Source organism: Mustela nigripes, chromosome 3, assembly GCF_022355385.1.
Source record: "Mustela nigripes isolate SB6536 chromosome 3, MUSNIG.SB6536, whole genome shotgun sequence".
Lineage (NCBI taxonomy): Eukaryota > Metazoa > Chordata > Mammalia > Carnivora > Mustelidae > Mustela > Mustela nigripes.
The window spans coordinates 8,623,413-8,641,503 of record NC_081559.1 but is presented as its reverse complement, the minus strand read 5'-3'; the positions used below and the strand labels follow the sequence as shown (position 1 = coordinate 8,641,503).

Here is an 18,091-nt window from a genome sequence, read left to right as displayed (position 1 = left end):
CCTAGGCAAATAATTTTCTGCTTCCCACTGCATATACAAGTGATAGTCTATTAAATGTGTAGTAGCATTATGTCTTAAAAAAAAGCAATGTACATAACTTAAAAACACTTTATTGCTAAAAAATGCTAACCATCATCTGAACTCTCAGTGAGTCATAAACTTTTTGCTGGTGGAGGGTCTTGCCTTGGTGTTGATGGCTACTGACTTATAAGGGTGGTGTTTGCTAAAGGTTAGGGTAGTTGTGGCAGTTTCTTAAAATAAGACAATAAGGCAAAATAAGACAAACAATAAAGTTTGCCACATTGACTCTCCCTTTCAGGAGCTATTTCTCTGTACCATGTGATGCTGTTTGGACAGCATTTTACCTACAGTAGAACTTCCTTCAAAATAGGAGTCAGTCCTCTCAAACCCCGCTGTTGCTTTATCAACTAAGCTTATATGATATTCTAAATGCTCCGTTGTCATTTCAGCAATCACAGCATCTTCACCAGGAGTGTTAAGAATCCATTTTCTTTGCTCATCCATAAAAAGCAACTCCTCATTCATTCAGGTTTTGTCATGAGTTTATACCAATTCAGTCACATCTTCAAGCTCCTTTAATTCTAGCTCTCCTACTATTTCTATTATATCTGCAGGTACTTCTTCCACTTAAGTCCTGAACTCCTTGAGGAGTTCAGAACTCCTTGAACTCAATGAGGGTTGAAATCCAGTTCTTCAAAATTCCTGGAAGTGTTAATGTTCTGGCCTCTTACCGTGAATCACGAATGTACTTAAAGGTATCTAGAATGGTGAATCCTTTCCAAAGGTTTTCGATTTCCTTTCGATTTCCCAGATCCATCTGAGTAATCACTATCTATGGCACCTATAGCTTTGTGAAACAGATTTCTTAAATAATAAGACTTGAAATTACTCCTTGGTTCATGGATTGAAGAACAGATGTTGTATTAGCAGGCATGAAAACATTAATCTTGCCCATCTCTTTCAGAGCTCTTGGGTGACCAATTTTGAAAGGAATCTTTTTTTCTGAGCAGGAGGGCTCAACAGTGGGCTTAAAATTTTCAGTAAATCATGTTGTACCAGATGTGCTGTCATCCAGGCTTTGTTGTTCCATTTATAAAGCACAGGTAGAGGAGATTTAGCATAATTCTTAAGGGTCTTAAGATATTTGGAATGGTCAAGGAACACTGGCTTCCACTTAAAGTCGCCAGCTATATTAGGCCCAAACAAAGTCAGCGTGGCGCTTTTTCTTCAGTGAGTGGGCCAAGCAACAGATGCACAGATGCAGATTTTTGTGAAGAACCTGAACCTTACTCTGACCCTGTAGATTGTGCCCAGTGACACCACTTAGAATGTCAAAGCCAAGGGGTGCCTTGGTGACTCAGTTGGTTAAGTGTCTGATTCTTGATTTCAACACAAGTCATGATCTCAGGGTCATGAGAATGAGCCCAGTATCAGGGCTCTGCACTGAGCATGAAGCCTGCTTAAGATTCTCTCTCTCTGGGATGCCTGGGTGGCTCAGTTGGTTAAGTGTCTGCTGTAAGGGCCTACTTAGCCAGAGGGAGCCATTTTGAGTTTATGCAGTGAACTTAGATTGACCCTGCTCCTCCCAGAGGAACTTACTTGCAAAGCCCAGATACGAGGGCGGGTCAGGCCAGGTGGAGACATCCAATCAGTGGGGCACCGCATATATCTACTAGGGTAAATTGAAATTCAATTGGCCACCTGTGTGTGATCTAGTATAACTGTGCAGTTTTCTCTGTGTATTGCAATCTCATTGGCCACCTGTGTATAGCCAGGCTCAACCATCTCTATAAAAGTTAGTCTGTGAGGCTGGGAGGGGTCACTTCTTTGTAAGAGACGCCCCGACTGGTTGGTTTGATTCTTGATGCTTGGCGTGAAATAAAGCTTTGCTTGATCTTGCTTTGTATCAGTCTTGTTCCTTTGATCACGGACCCCAACATCTGCCTTTAGCTCAGGTCATGATCCTGGAGTCCCAGGACGGAGCCTCAGGTCAGGCTCCCTGCTTAGTGGGGATTCTGCTTCTCCCTCTTCCTCTGCTCCTTCCCTCATTCCTGCTCTCTTCTCTCTCTCTAATAAAATCTTGAAAAAAAGGGGGGGGCACCTGGGTGGCTCAGTGGGTTAAAGCCTCTGTCTTCGGCTCGGGTCATGATCCCAGGGTCCTGGGATTGAGCCCCGCATCAGGTTCTCTGCTCAGCGGGGAGCCTGCTTCCTCCTCTCTCTACCTGCTTGTGATTTCTGTCAAATAAATAAATAAAATCTTAAAAAAAAAAAAAAAGATTCGATTTCTCTCTCCCTCTGCTCCTTCCCTGCTCTTAAAAAAAAAAAAAAAAGGTCAAAGCCAAAATCCAAGACAAGGAGGGCATTCCGCGACCAGCAGTATCTGATTTTTGCAGGCAAACAGCAGACCATGGCCACATGTTCTGAGACTACAACATCCAGAAAGAGATCACCCTGTGCTGGGTGCTTTATCTGCGGGGCTGCATCATCGCATCATCAAGGCCTACCCACCTCTAGCTCACCCAGAAATACAACTGTGACGAGATTGCCTACTCCAAGTGTTGTGCTTGCCTGAAGCCCATATGGTCAACTGCTGCAGGAAGCACAGCCACACCAACAACCTGTGCCCTGAGAGGATGGTGAACAAAGGCCCTGCTGTCAGCTTTTTCTTCACCCACAGGTCAGCCTCCTGCCTGAGCCACATGGCCCTGAAGCTTTAATAGTTTCCCTGACACTGAGTGGGAGAAAAACAAAAGACCTATTTTGAAGCCAGGCATTGACTTCTTCTTTCTAGTTATGAAAATCCTAAATAACCTCTTCCAATGGCATCTGTTGTTTAATGTAGCCACCTTCATTGATGATCTTCTAGATCTTCTGGAGAACTTGCTTCACCTTGCACTTACATATTACAGAAACAGCTTCTGTCCTTAAACCTCAGGAACTACCCCGCTGGCTTCCTACTCTTCTTCTGCAGCTTCCTCACCTCTCTCAGCCTTCATGGAGTTAGGGTCTTGCTCTGGCTTTGGTCTAAGGGAATGCTGAGGATGGATGGATCTTCTATCTAGACCACTAAAACTTTTTCCGTATCTGCAATAAGGCTGTTTCACTTTCTTATCATTCATGTGTTCACTGGAGTAGCATTTTTAATTTCCTTTAACAGCTTTTCCTTTGCCTTCACAACTTGGCTCAATGTTTGGTGCAAGAAGCCTATCTTGGCTTTTGACACGCCTTCTTCACTAAGCTTAGTCATTTCTAGCTTTTGATTTATAGTAAGAGACATGAAACACTTCCTTTCGCACGAGCACTTAGAGACCATCATAGGAGTTATCTACTGGCCTAATCTCAATATTGTTGGGTCTTAGGAAATAGGAGGTCTGAGAAGAGGGAGAGGTATGGGGAAGAGCCGGTCAAAGCAGCCAGAACACAGAAAATATTTATTAAGTTTTCCATCGTAAATGGGCATGGTTTGTGGCATCTGAAAACAATTACAATAATATATCAAAGATCACTGATCACAGATCACCAGAACAAAAATAATGAAAAAATTTGAAATGCTGTGAGAAGTACCAAAATATGACAAAGAGACACAAAATGAGCTAATGCTGTCGATAAATGGCACCAGTAGACTTGCTGGATGCAGGATCGCTACAAACCTTCAAGTTGTAAAAAATGCAATCATCTACAAAGCACGATAAAACAACATATGCTTATAATTGTTTTGCATAATTTATTTTCTCTGGCTCACCGTTTTGGACTTCTCAAAACAACATTTTTAGACACATCACTTCTACCTACAATTTATAAAACTTTTTCAAGTATAGTACATATTAACAATTACTTCTGTACATGTATTTTAAAACACTTTTATCTTAACAATACTTGACTGCAAAGCAAACCTTCACACCTTTGGAAAAGAAAATCCCATCTGTGTAACATTCCAAAGTTAAAAAGTGTTTGTGACAGGATTACTTCCACGCATCACATTATTCTACTATTACATTATTCTACTATTGTTAGTCCCTGAAAGTAGAGATTTTATTTTGTTCAGGACTATAATCTCCTCTAGACCTAGTACTGTAACAACACAGGGTAAACACTGGTTTTACTTAGTGTTACACTATGTGCAGCAGTAAGCACGATGGGAAATAGCAAAGATGTGTAAGAAGGAAGCTCACAGTGTTATCCAGGAAATGAGCCATGCAAATACACTGCTACACAGTGCAAACTAGAGAGGTAGTATAATGCAAAAATTAAAAGCATGGACTCTGGAGTCAGACCTTGGTTTCAATTCAGCTCTACCCCTTACTAGCTATGCGGCTTCAGACAAGCTGATCTACTTCCCTAAACCTCATTTTCCTTATTTATGAGGATAATAAATATTCCTCTACCTACTGGATGCTAGAATTAAAGGAGGTAATATATGTATAATCATTAGTATAAGGCTTGCTATACAGTAAGCACACTCTCCAAAAAGTGAGAACTATTATTATGAAAGTCTGTTTAATGTCCTAGGAGTAGGAGTTAACAGAGAAAACTCATCTTTCTGGTTTGAGTGATCAAGCTTCCTTATGAATTTGAGGCTTAATAAATAGAATTTGAAATAGCTGAAGATGAAATAAAGACCTTTCTCAGTCAAGGAAACAGCATAAGCAAAATGGGAAAACCACAGGTGTCTGAGGAAATACTGAGTATTTGGGCCAGGTAATCACTTTTCTTAAAATAATGGTATTTGAGAAGAAACTGTCAAGAAAGGACTGAGCATAAGGCTAAATGATCCCTCTGATGAAAATTGAAAACCACTAATAAAAAATAAAGTAATTCAGAAAATTTCTTGAAACTATTAAAATATTTTATATATCCAATTGGTCATACACATTTCCTAATTTCTTAGTCAAGGAGTTTTCTTGTGATTCTATCAGAAATGGACAAGTTTTAAGCGAATACCTGCAGAATGGCTTGATGGTCAGCAATAATTCTGGCATTTTCCATACTAACAGTCTCAAGCATGCTGTTCAGCTCTGAACACTTTCTAGTCAGCTGGTCATTCGAAACCTAAGATGGTATATACAGCGAGTTACAGATCTCTCCAGTAAATAATTACTTTTACTTACCGCATTTTTTTTTAAAGATTTTATTTATTTATTTGACAGAGAGAGATTACAAGTAGGCAGAGAGGCAGGCAGAGAGAGAGAGGAGGAAGCAGGCTCCCTGCTGAGCAGAGAGCCCGATGCGGGACTCGATCCCAGGACCCTGAGACCATGACCTGAGCCGAAGGCAGTGGCTTAACCCACTGAGCCACCCAGGCGCCCCTACTTACCACATTTTTAATGTTATAGTATTTCACTCTGTATGTGAACTTAATTTACTTATCTCCAACTGGTATTTCATTAGATAATACTTTCTAATATTTGGAGTCAATACCCCACATAATGCTCAATCAAAGGAGAAATTTATTTATTTGGTGGAGCGACCGAAGCATTCAATAATTAGCTGTTCACAATTTTGAACACTGTTGAGACAGAGTAAGACATCTACAGAATGGACTTCACATTGTAGATGCCTGGCCAGTACTACAGAAATTCAGTCCCACAATTAGATGAGTGTTCAGAATTGTTTAGCGAATAATACAAATTGTCTAAGTTCTTTCACCATCAATTACAGTATCCACAAAAGCAAAATATAGATAATTGTACCTTTTCACAAGACGGATCATCCAAATTAAAACTAAGATCTTTTGTACAAGGAATCTATCATATAATTCTGTTGTCTTTTTGACATTTGAAATTTTTATTCCTGTGGAAAACATTTATCTTATTAGTTATTTTTGCAAAGTGTATTTGCCAAGGATCCTTTTTTTTTTTCTTTTTTTAAAGTAGGCTCCTCATCCAGTGTGGAGCCCAATATAGGGCATGAACTCATGACCCTGAGGATCAAGACCTGAGCTAAGATCAAGAGTTGGGTATCCATCAGACTGAGGCATTCAGGCACCCCAGGGATCTTACCTTTAATGAAAAAATTCTTCAAGAACGGGAACAAATAACTATAGGATCAATTAAAAAACACTCAAAAAATATTAAGAAAGTAAAGAAACGAAAAACTATCTGGAAAGCCTAAGTGGTAGTATAGTAAAGAAGGAAGGCCCATGTTCAGGGGCATTTGAAAATTATAACCAAATGTAGAAACTATTCACTAAGGAATACCTAGGGGTAAGACAAAGATAAACTCTTGATCCTTGAAAAGAAATAGTTAATTTTCTTTGAAGCCAAAATGTCTGAGCTCAAATTCTAACTCTGTGACTTATTAGCTATGTTATTGAACCTCTCTGTATATATCAACTTCCTTATCATTAAAATGAGAATAATAAGTTTCTGTAATAGTGCTATTATAAGCATTGCAATTTGTTAGTAACATAAGGTGTTTATAATTATGCCTGGAACACAGAATGAGTTTGGTAAATGTTAATTACTACTACCATAGCAAAAGTAGTAATTTTCATTATTATTTTATAAAATAACACATTTATTTTCTATTTCCTTTATCATAAAGAGAGCACAGCAACATTATGATCCCAGTATTGAAGCAATCAAATCATACTAACAAAAAGTTCTTTTAAGTGATTAATACGATTTCATTGACCCTATGAGAAATAACTTGTTTGCCTACACACACACACACCCACCACATTAGCTAAATTTGGAAACCACCATCCTACAGAAAATAATACACAGTACTCTAAAATCCAGTAAGTACTTACTATGTTCCTACTTCGCTGTTTGTTATAAAACATACAAAGAAAGTATAAGCATAGCCTGTAGCACTGGACTGCTTAGAAGTTCATAGGCATAGATGAAAGCTATATATTTAATGAGCAAAATATAAAGCAGACAAAGGTAAAATGTAGATTAGTGCATGATTTAGTAGTATATCTCATATACTTACGTGTCACAGGAGATTTGGTGAAATGGGAAATGTAGTTAATGTGATAATGGCTCATAGATGAAACAGATTTTAAGAAAATTTTAAAAATGGATCATGGCAATGGTATGAATGCATACAATTAGAATCAATTTTGGTTCTTGGTTTTTTTTAACTGAACAAAATTATGTTAACATGTAAACACAAAAATTGGAAGATTTATCTGTGCTTTTTTTTTTTTTTTTTTTTGATGAGGAAAGGGTAGTTTCTTCAATTAATGGTGTTGGGAAGACTAGACAGGCATATGCAAAAGAATGAAACTAGACCACTATTTTGTACAATACATAAAAACTAATTCAAAATGGATCAAAGACTTGAACATAAGACCTGAAACCGTAAAACTTTTAGAAGAAAACATAGGTAATTTTCTTTGTCTCACACTAAAAGCAAAAATAAACAAATAGGACTATATCAAACTAAAAAGCTTCTGTACAGCAAAGGAAACCATCAACAAAATGAGAAGGCAACTTGCTGAATGGGAGATAATATTGGTAATCATGTATTAATATCATATATCTATAAGGGGTTAATACCCAAAATATATAAAGAACAAAACACAGTAGCTTAAAAAAATCTGATTAAAAAATGGGCCAAATGGGGTGCCCCAGTGGCTGAGTGGGTTAAAGCCTCTGCCTTTGGTTCAGGTCATGATCCCAGAGTCCTGGGATCAAGCCCCGCATAGGGCTCTCTGCTCGGCAGGGTGCCTGCTTCCTCCTCTCTCACTGCCTGCCTCTCTGCCTACTTGTGATCTCTGTCAAATAAATAAATAAAATCTTTAAAAAAAAATGCGCCATAGATCTGAACAGACATTTTTCAAAAAAGACATACAAATGGCCAAGAGGTACATGAAAAGATGTTCAGCGTCGCTAATCAGGGAAATGCAAATCAAAACCACGACGAGATATCACTGCACACCTATTAGAATGGCTATTACCAAAAAGACAAGAAATAATAAGTATTAGAGAGGATGTGGAGAAAAAGGAATCCTTGGGCACTGTTGAAGGGAACGTAAATTGATACTGCCACTGAGGAAAACAATACTGGGGTTTCTCAGAAAGTTGAAACTAGAGCTACCGTATGATCCCGCAACTGCTCGTCGGGGGCATTCACATGAAGAAATCAAAAACACTAATGCAAAAAGATATTCGCAAGCCTACATCCATTGCAGCATCATTTACAATAGACGAGATATGGAAATAACGCTAAGTGTCCATCAATAGATGAATGGATAAAGAAAATGTGGTATGTGTGTACATGTAGTTATAGATAGATAATATTCAGCCACAAAAAAGAATTTACTCTTGCCATTTGCAACAACATGGGGGGACCCTGAATGCATACTAAATGGAATATGTCAAGCAGAGGAAGAAAATACCATATAATCTCACTTACGTGTGGAATGTTAAAACAAAAAACAAAAAAATGATACCAAGTCCCCAGATACACAGAACAGGAAGGTGGGAGCCAGAGGCAGGAGGTATAAGGGATGGGAGAAAATGGTGACAGGGGTCAAAAGGTATAAACCTCTAGTTATAAAATAAATGAATCAGGAGGATGTACTGTACAGCATGATGACTATAGTTAATGATATTGTATTGCATATTTGAAAGTTAAGAGAGTGAGTCTTAAATGTTCTCATCACAAGAAAAAAATTTGGGGCGGGGGCAAATGGGTGGCTCAGTGGGTTAAGCCTCTGCCTTAGGCTCAGATAGTGATCCCAGGGTCCTGGGATCAAGCCCCACATCAGGTTCTCTCCTCCATGGGGAGCCTGCTTCCCCCTCTCCTCTCTCTTTGCCTCCCTCTCTGCCTACTTGTGACCTCTGTCTGTCAAATAAATAAATAAAATCTTTAAAAAAATTTTTTTTAACTAAATATGGTGACAGATGTTAACTAGAATTACTGTGACCATTTTGCAATGTATACGAATATTGAATCATTATGTTGTACACCTGAAATATAATGCTATATACCAATTATACCTATCATGATAGTATGAATTAATATAATCAGGATTAATCTTTGTTTTTGATTCCTTAATTAAACAAAATTAACATCTAAAAACTACAGAAATAAGATCTACCTGTGCTTTTTCTGATGTTTCATGAAGAGCTACTAATTCAGACCTCAAGTATGCATTTTCTTCATGTTCCTTGTTCAAAGACATCTGCACATTCTGTAAGAGCAAAAATAGTAAGTTCTCTCTCTCTCTCTCTCTCTATTTTTTTAACATGTAAGAGCTATTATGAATATCTCTATCAAAATACCTGTTCTGTATTTTGGCTACTATGAGTTCAAGTTTGTTGTTTTTGTTGTTGTTGTTGTTATGTTCAATTAGCCAGCATATAGTATGTCATTAGTTTTTGATGTAGTGTTCAAAGATTCATTAGTTGGTGTAACATCCAGTGCTCTAGTACTAATGATATTTATAGATAGGCATCTTGTAAAGAATTTTTAAAAATCCTGATATCTTCAACTCTCAAACTTTTCTTTTTATTTTTTTTTAATTTCTTTTCAGCGTAACAGAATTCATTGGCTTTGCACCACACCCAGTGCTCCATGCAATGCGTGCCCTCCATAATACCCACCACCTGGATCCTCCATAAATTATAAAAACTGTTAATTAAAATGTTCTCATACGGTGTTTCAAACTGGAAAGAATTTGCCTAAAACCAAAATGTAAATATTTAACCAGCATTCTCGTCAAGAAAGTTCTGCTAAGATGAATATTTGTTATACTACATACATATTTTTTCCCCTAAGCAGTTATCTTTTGTGATTTCAAACACATCCAAGGATCTTTTAAAGTTTTCTGTAGGTGAAAATGTTTTCATCAAGGATTACCTGGGTGTGGAACAAAAGAAAACACCTTTGCTCTAAAAACAAACAACCAAATAGGTGACAGGGATATGAACTACTTTTCCCCTCTAACAGGTAGTTATTGAAATGGGAAGGGCAAAGTGCAAGTCCTCTCCCTATAGAGAGAGGACCACGCTTCTATTTTTCCAGGAGAAGCATCTCAAGACTTAAACATCACCTACTACAGGATGAGACAGAACCCAGAAAAATTATTCCAAACAGGATCTTCACATTAAGGTTGATTTAGAAATGTATTAAGATATAAAAGTGGTAATAGTTCTTTTTTTCATTTTTTATTTTCATAAAATATAAATAACATAAAATTTCACATTTTAGGGGCACCTGGGTAGCTCAGTGGGTTAAAGCTTCTGCCTTCGGCTCAGGTCATGATCCCAGGGTCCTGGGATGGAACCCCACATTGGGCTCTCTGCTTGGCAGGGAGCCTGCTTCCCCTCCGGCCCCTGCCTGCCTCTCTGCCTACTTGTGATCTCTGTCTGTCAAATAAATCAAAATCTTCAAAAAAAAAATTTCACATTTTAATCATTTTAAAATGTACAGTTCACTTAAAAATATTCAAGTGTTAAGTTCAGTGGCATTAAGTATATTCACATTATTGTTAATATTTCTTATAGTAACCAAAAGTAGTTAATATTTTTCATATTTCATAAATTTTATAGCAATTATTTTACAATAAGGATAAGATGCAAATTCATCTCATAATTTTTGCTAACTCATCTTTTTTTTCAAACCATAATAATGTGCTGAAATGACTTCTTAACACCCAGCTGACAACAGGTCTGAACATACGACTCATTTACACTGCAACTTTTTTCTAGTAAGGATTTCAGGAGAATCAGAACAACTGCAAACCAACACGACTGAGGAAACATTACTTAGTGAAAGAGGAAAGAACATCTCTGAACTCTACAACCTCAAAACTTACCTTATTTTCTTCAACCAACTTGGAAATGACCTCATCTCTAGAAACTAAAAACAAAGAGTCCACATAACTATGGTAATAATAACTTACTACAACGACATTGAAATCACATAGTATCTTCTCCCGGAACAGCTTGCTTTCTTTTTTTTTCCCCCAGTCTGTATGTTGTGAAAATAAGGAGAATGCAAGTATTTCTACCATATTTTTATAGACTGGAAACTAAGTCATGAAATTATCAAGAAAAGAGTGCACAGTCACATGCGATAGTAAACGAGGTCAGACTTTACTGCAGGCAGGGAGGCTGGTGCGTCTGAGGGATTGCAAACCGGAGACACACCTGATGGAGGGTTTTTGTCAGCGAGAACTCTCTGGCAGAGGCTCAGTAAGGAAGAGGAAATCAGTTTAGTAACTGAGCAGTTACCACAGTATAAAACACTGAAAGGCGGCTTTCAGGGAAGGGCTATGCGGCTGCGGAGGGAAAACACACTCCGGCAGTCCAGCAAGCAGGGAGGTCGGTCGGGACTTGGCAGCTGGCTGCTGGGTAGAGGCAACAGGTGAGTCAAGGAGAAGATCTCGTGTCCAGATGTAAGATCTCGTGTCCAGATGTAAGCAATGGGGCGGGTGGCAGACTCTGCAAGTAGGGACTGCAGGACGAGGAGCAGGTTCGCGGGACAGAACGAGTACGAATGATTGCTGTGTTTAAGTATTTACCGTGTGTTTGCAGGTCTCTGTAAGACATCCCTATATTGATGTCTAGTTGGCACTAAGATACCGTCTGGAGCTCAGGAAGAGGATCGTATGTGGAAAAAAATATATCTGAAACTACCCAGAGAGTATATACAGTGAAAATAAAAGCCAAAGATAGAAACAGGGGAACAGTTTGGCACTGTGCACTAGTAGCCCAAAGTAAACTTTTCTGAGAGTAATGTTTTGGCTTCGTGAAAAATTCATAAAGATCTATTAGTTTTGTTTCACTTAAATAGTCTAAAGCCAGAAAATTACAAAACGCATAAAAACATTTTACATAGGATATAATCAGAAAAACTATAATTTTTGAGTATGTAAGTCCAAGACTCATTTTAAATAAGGTAAATGTTTATTTAAAATATGTTAAAGATAAAAAGGATCATTAGATGATCCATTTTAAAAGTTCCAGTAATCAAAGTCAGAATGAAAGGGGAATGTTTATCTTACTTGGGAGAACAATTTCATCATGTTACTGTGTGTATATAAAAGTTTATTGTTAATAATTACATTTTTAAATTCATTAAAGCAAATATCTAGAGACATTCCTTTTATTAATCTAGTTAGCATAACTATACCTTAATCAAATTGCATGCATGTAAAGAGTGTTATTCAATATAAACATATTGTTGGTATTCAGGCTTCCTTTTCCTTGTGTTAGGTTTAATTAATGTTTAATTTTCATTTTTTAAATGGTCTTCCATATATTCTTTACAAAATTCAAAACTAAAGCATTTAGCCAATGAAAAAGTAACATTAAAAAAATTGCTCCTATAATGGAAAAATCTGTGTTTTAGTCCTAGCTGTCCTCTTTGCCATGGGTCCTTAGATACAGACCTTTTTATGCTTCCACAAAATGGGGTGTATTTTCTTAACTATCTTGCAAGGTTGTAAGGTCAAATGAGATAATGTGGCAGCACCATCAAATATAACATGTATTTTTGGTAGCCACACAATCACAGGCAGATGGACAATTATCTTGGGATATTAACAGTGAGAACTCCACAGGTAATTCATTAATCTACAACTATAAGAAAAACAGTACTTTCTGTTAAAAGCAGGAAAACAAAACACTGAATAGATTACTCTTTGTTCCATGCTTTTTAAAATTTTCATTTCCCTTTTGGTATTCCCTGCCCTCACTACAGCCAGAGCGCATAGCAGGCACACTGGCAGGAGGCCAGGATCTAGAAGATGCAGGCTCAGGCCTTGCTTTAACTTTGGGAAGTATGGATAGTTTAGCATGTTACAGAGATTGTTTTCCTGAAAGCTCTATGTAAACCATGAAGTGTTACTCATGTGAAGCATTGAAGTGTGATCCCTATATTTGATGCTGGCTGAAACTGCTTTACAACTATATATTAACAATAGCAAAGGGGCGCCTGGGTGGCTCAGTGGGTTAAAGCCTCTGCCTTCTGCTCAGATCATGATCCCAGGGTCCTGGGATTAAGCCCCACATTGGGCTCTCTGTTCAGCAGGGAGCCTGTTTGCTCCTCTCTCTCTCTGCCTGCTTCTCTGCCTACTTCTGATCTCCATCTGTCAAATAAATAAAATCTTAAACAAACAAACAAAGAAAAATAGTAAATATGCCAAGGACTGCTGGGTTGGAAGAACCATGACTGAACAACATGGGATCACGACTAGACTCATCCATTTCCTAGCTCAATCACCTGTAAGGACTCTGTGTACCCATCTGTAAAATGAGGACATTAAGCTCTAAGGTAAGTTACAACCATCCACTGATACAAATACAGATCAATAGACTGGCAACTTGAATGGGAGCCTGACACGATAAATGGTTAGAGTCAGGTTAGCAAGTATTAAAGGCCTTATTTCCTTATTAATATTCTATTCTCCAATATTCAATCTAGATTTCTAGAAACCCAGTATTCCCAAGTCCATGAACACTTAAATAAATCTGAGAAAGAATTTATGTATAGAACAGTCTACAGTTGAGAAGATCAAATTCTATTTTATTACCAACACATTTTTTTTTTCCCCAGTGCCACAGAAAAAAGGCAATCAACAATTTTTTACTTGTGGTCCTGTGGAAAATCACTAACAATGGTCTCTTCCAGAACTTTGGATATTAAGAGCTTTTGCATGAAATCTCAAAAGCACCTAACAGAAATGTAATTTCTAGCATCTATTTTCATACTTAGGTCAGACTTGAGCTGAGAGATAGAAGTCTCCAACTCTCCTTTTTTCTGTTGCTCCTGTGCCAGCAGATCTTGGGTGGTCTGTATAGAACTGCGCAGGGCAACGCAGTTTTGCTGCAAAATCTGCACCTGAAATGTGGAAGAAAAAGTCCTTTCTTCAAGGTCAAGATTTCTACCAAACCACCTCAGAGCACATGAGTAAGGCAGATTTTCCTATCTACACATCACTGGAGGGAAAAGGGGAGTTTCTCCATTACATTTAAGATTTCAGCAGGGTGCAGTGTTTTACAGCAGGGCCATCTGACAGAACTTTCTGTGCTCTCTCCAGCACAACACGTACCAGGCACAAGTAACTGCTGAGCACTTGAAGTGTGGCCAGAGTGACTGAGGAACTGAATTTTAATTTTATTTAATTTTAACTAATTTAAATTTAAATATCCACATGTGGCTAGTAGCTACTATATTGGTGGCACAAGTTAGAGCAATAAAGGATCATTTACAAATTCCTAAAGTAGGAGGGCCTGGGTGGCTCAGTAGGTTAAGCGTTTGCCTTTTGCTCAGGTTATGATCTTGGGATCCTGGGATCCAACCCCACATCATGATCCCAGCTTGGTGGGAAGCTGGCTGATCCCCCTGCTTATGGTCTCTCACACTCTCTCTGTCAAACAAAAAACTCTTAAAAAAATGAAACAAAAACAAATTTAAGTAGAACCTTTATTTAGTATTTAAGTAGAACCTTTTTAAATAATTTTATTATGAAGGACAGCCATTGGTTAAAGTAAAGATTATGTAATCCAAATACAGGTTATTAGAATTTGGAACTACTAACTGCCTTCAGTACTTAGAACTGAATAGTCTAAATTACCTGCAGGTATTTCAAGTAATACTACAGGGAAAAATTTGATCTAGAGAAAATTAGCAAAACTAAACACTTATAGGTAAAATATCAGCTTTCTCTTTGGGTTCACTTCCTTGACAGAAGGGGAGGAAAGTCTACCTGCTTCCGTTCCACTTCCACTGTTGATTCCATTTCTTGTATTTTGAAAAGCATGGCAGACGCGGATTTCTCCAGAGATTCCCTTAGGTACTTCTCCTGAGACAGTTGTCTCCGCAGCTACAGAAGAAACTGCAGTTAGGCAAGACCAAAGGAACATCGCAGCAGTTTGCCCAAGATCGGCCTCACCACGAAAAGTCCACGAGACACGCCATTTCCCTCCTGGACACTCCTCATTCAATAACGACGGCCCGAAACAAGCTGGAGTGTCTCCCCAAGGGATAAACTACTAAGAAAGGAAGCATCAAATCCGTTGCCTCGGTCTTCCCACTGTGTCCCCCCCCCCCCCAAATTGTGGGTCAAGACACATTAGTAAGTTGCAAGCAGCACTTTAAAAGGGGGGAAATATCAGAGCATACAGCATGTAATAAAGAAGGGTAAGTAATGCTTCATTAGATGTTTGTGTATATTATTTATGTATGGTGTGACAGTATGTGTCACAACAGACCTGTCAAAAAAGGATGAAAAACATTAATATCACACCTTAGTATATACGTACTTCTGTATTTTCTGACTTTTAACTCTTATTTTTCTATATTTTATTAGTTTATCTCCCTATTATTTTTTAAATATTTTTTATCCCGTAGAATTATAAACATAACTTTGAAAGGTGTCCCAATTCTGTTTTGGAATTAAAAGGTCTAAGGAAATAATGAAGCAAAGTAACTTAAAAGTAGTGGATTAAAAACACCACTCAAGAACTGGGTACACGGAAGATGGCGCCGAGAGCTAAGAAGGAAGCCCCTGCCCCTCCCAAAGCCGAAGCCAAAGCAAAGGCTTTGTAAGCCAAGAAAGCGGAGCTGAAAGGCGTCCACAGTCACAAAAAAAAGATCCGCACATCATCCACATTCCGACGACCCAAGACTCTGCGTCTCCGAAGGCAACCCAAATACCCTCGAAAGAGCGCCCCCAGGAGAAACAAGCTTGACCACTATGCCATCATCAAGTTCCCCCTGACTACTGAGTCAGCCGTGAAGAAAACAGAAAACAACAACACACTCGTGTTCATTGTGGATGTCAAGGCCAACAAGCACCAGATCAAACAGGCTGTGAAGAAGCTCGATAACATTGATGTAGCCAAGGTCAATACCTTAATCAGGCCTGATGGAGAGAAGGCATACGTTCGGCTGGTCCCTGACTATGATGCTTTGGATGTTGTCAACAAAATTGGGATCATCTAAACTGAGTCCAGCTGGCTAAATCTAAATAGTTTTTTCATGATTAAAAAAAAAAAAAAAAAAGAACTGGGTACACTAATCTTGTCTCTTCTCTCCATAAATGACAATGAGTTAGATAAAGATATAAAAAAGAATCTCTTTTCTCATGAGGTAAAGAGATCCTTTCAGGGCACCTGGGTGGCTCAGTGGGTTAAGCCACTGCCTTCGGCTCAGGTCATGATCTCAGGGTCCTGGGATCGAGTCCCGCATCGGGCTCTCTGCTCAGCAGGGAGCCTGCTTCCCTTCCTCTCTCTCTCTGCTGGCCTCTCTGCCTACTTGTGATCTCTCTCTCAAATAAATAAATAAAATCTTAGATCCTTTCAAACTTAAACGGAAATTGCCGAATGCTATTCCTTTTATGAAGTGGTGTTAAGTCAAAAGAAATTGTTTTTAAGCCCCAGTGAAGATAATGTAAGAGTACATTTTATAGGTCTTTTCCTAAATTGTACATATTTATTTTACATGTGTTTTCTCTACGGATGATATATTTTGTGTTTAAAAACTTTTTGAAAAGTTGAAAGACATGAAAAGTGTGTTGGCATCAAACTTACATCACAGCCCATTTTGCAAAAGTTTTATAATAATCTTTTTTAAAAAAAAATATTTATTTATTTGACAGACAGAAATCACAAGTAGGCAGAGAGGCAGGCAGAGAGAGAGAAGAGGAAACAGGCTCCCCATGGAGCAGAGAGCCCGATGTGGGGCTCCGTCCCAGGACCCTAGGATCATGACCTCAGCCAAAGGCAGAGGCTTTAACCCACTGAGCCACCCAGGTGCCCCAAAGTTCTATAAAGTTCTTAATCATATCCCCATATCAAAGGTTTTTCCAGCTCTTCATTATTCTAAATATTGTTCTGCTGAACGTGCCTGTGAATAAATCTTTCTTTGCGTTTCTGATTCCTACTAGAGGAAACCCTAGGTTAAAGGCTTAATAGTGTTTAGACTTTTGATAGATTTGGTATATAATTTTCCTTCCAATTTTAGCTTATCAATAGTAGTATAAATTTCCTTCTAATTTTAGCTTATCAATAGTAGTATAAAATTTCCTCCCAATTTTAGCCTGTTGGTAATAGTAGAATAAATCCCACCAGTATTATGTATTGTTGTTTTCTTAAATCTTTGCTAATCTAATAAATTAAAAATAACATCTTGACAGCTTTTCATTCTTTGGTTACTAGTGAGATTAAACATTTTCTAATATGGTTATTAGCTCTGTATATTTTCTGAGGCATTATATATTTTTTAAAATGTTAGTTGACCACTATTTTTTGTTTTTTGTTAATTTTAAGTTCTTTACAAGGAAAGACTGTTAACTATATTTAGTTGTGCTAGATTTTCCTAGTTTTGTTTTTTGCCCCCCTTTTTTTACATGTAGAATTTTAAATTCTTATGTGTTCAAATCTTTTGAACTTTTTATAATTCTGTTCCTTCATTTCAAGTTTAGAAGTTCCTTATCCTTCATCATCATTATCATCTTTATCATCATTACCTCTGACTTCAGCTCATCATTCTAATCTTACTTAAGGATTAACCAGTTTTTGTTTTCGTGCATATTAATAATCTAATACTAACTATAGTATTGAATTATAATTACTTTGTAATACAGAGTAACTTACTATAGTTTTCTAAGCTCTGGATCAAATTACATAATAAAATGTACTTGAGATATAATTTAAGTCCTTTACAGAGGAAACTTTATTTTATAATTATACTATTGAGGTATTAATTCTGAAGCATTATTAAAAGCAACCAGCTTTATGTTTATCAGAAAGATTGTATATATATATATCTTACCTTTTAGGAAGATATATACCACAAGAACTCACTCATTTTTGGTGTGAATGCAAAATGGTACAGCCATTTTTTGAGACAGGTTGGCAGTTTCTTATGAAGGTAACAAAGCTTACCATATGGTCCAGCAATTGTGCTCTAGGTATTTATCTAAATGAGTAGATAACAAGTTTACACAAAAACCTGCACGTGAATGTTTATAGCAGCTTTATTCACAACTGCCAAAACTCAGAGGTAACCAAGATGTTCTTCGATAGATGAACAGATAAAACAAACTGTGGTACGTCCATACAATGGAATATTGTTTGGCAATGAGTTATCCCACCATGACAAGGCT

General features: G+C 37.7%; 1 protein-coding gene and 1 pseudogene across 7 annotated transcripts in view; one reads left to right on the top strand and one right to left on the bottom strand.

The window, feature by feature from the left end:
- The window catches only part of CCDC150 (coiled-coil domain containing 150), a 78,975-nt gene that overhangs the window by 47,707 nt on the left and 13,177 nt on the right, over positions 1-18,091 (bottom strand). For 6 of the 7 annotated variants that reach the window (XM_059393102.1, XM_059393103.1, XM_059393106.1 and 3 more), the window contains exons 6-10: positions 14,690-14,806; positions 13,692-13,821; positions 10,793-10,836; positions 9,074-9,166; positions 4,963-5,070 (exon numbers count right to left, since the gene is read on the bottom strand). In XM_059393102.1, coding sequence (XP_059249085.1) covers positions 4,963-5,070; positions 9,074-9,166; positions 10,793-10,836; positions 13,692-13,821; positions 14,690-14,806 — 492 coding nt within the window. The remainder of the gene's footprint in view (positions 1-4,962; positions 5,071-9,073; positions 9,167-10,792; positions 10,837-13,691; positions 13,822-14,689; positions 14,807-18,091) is intronic. The other variant, XM_059393104.1, reaches the window with a different exon arrangement.
- LOC132012817 (large ribosomal subunit protein uL23-like) lies at positions 15,463-15,937 on the top strand (annotated as a pseudogene).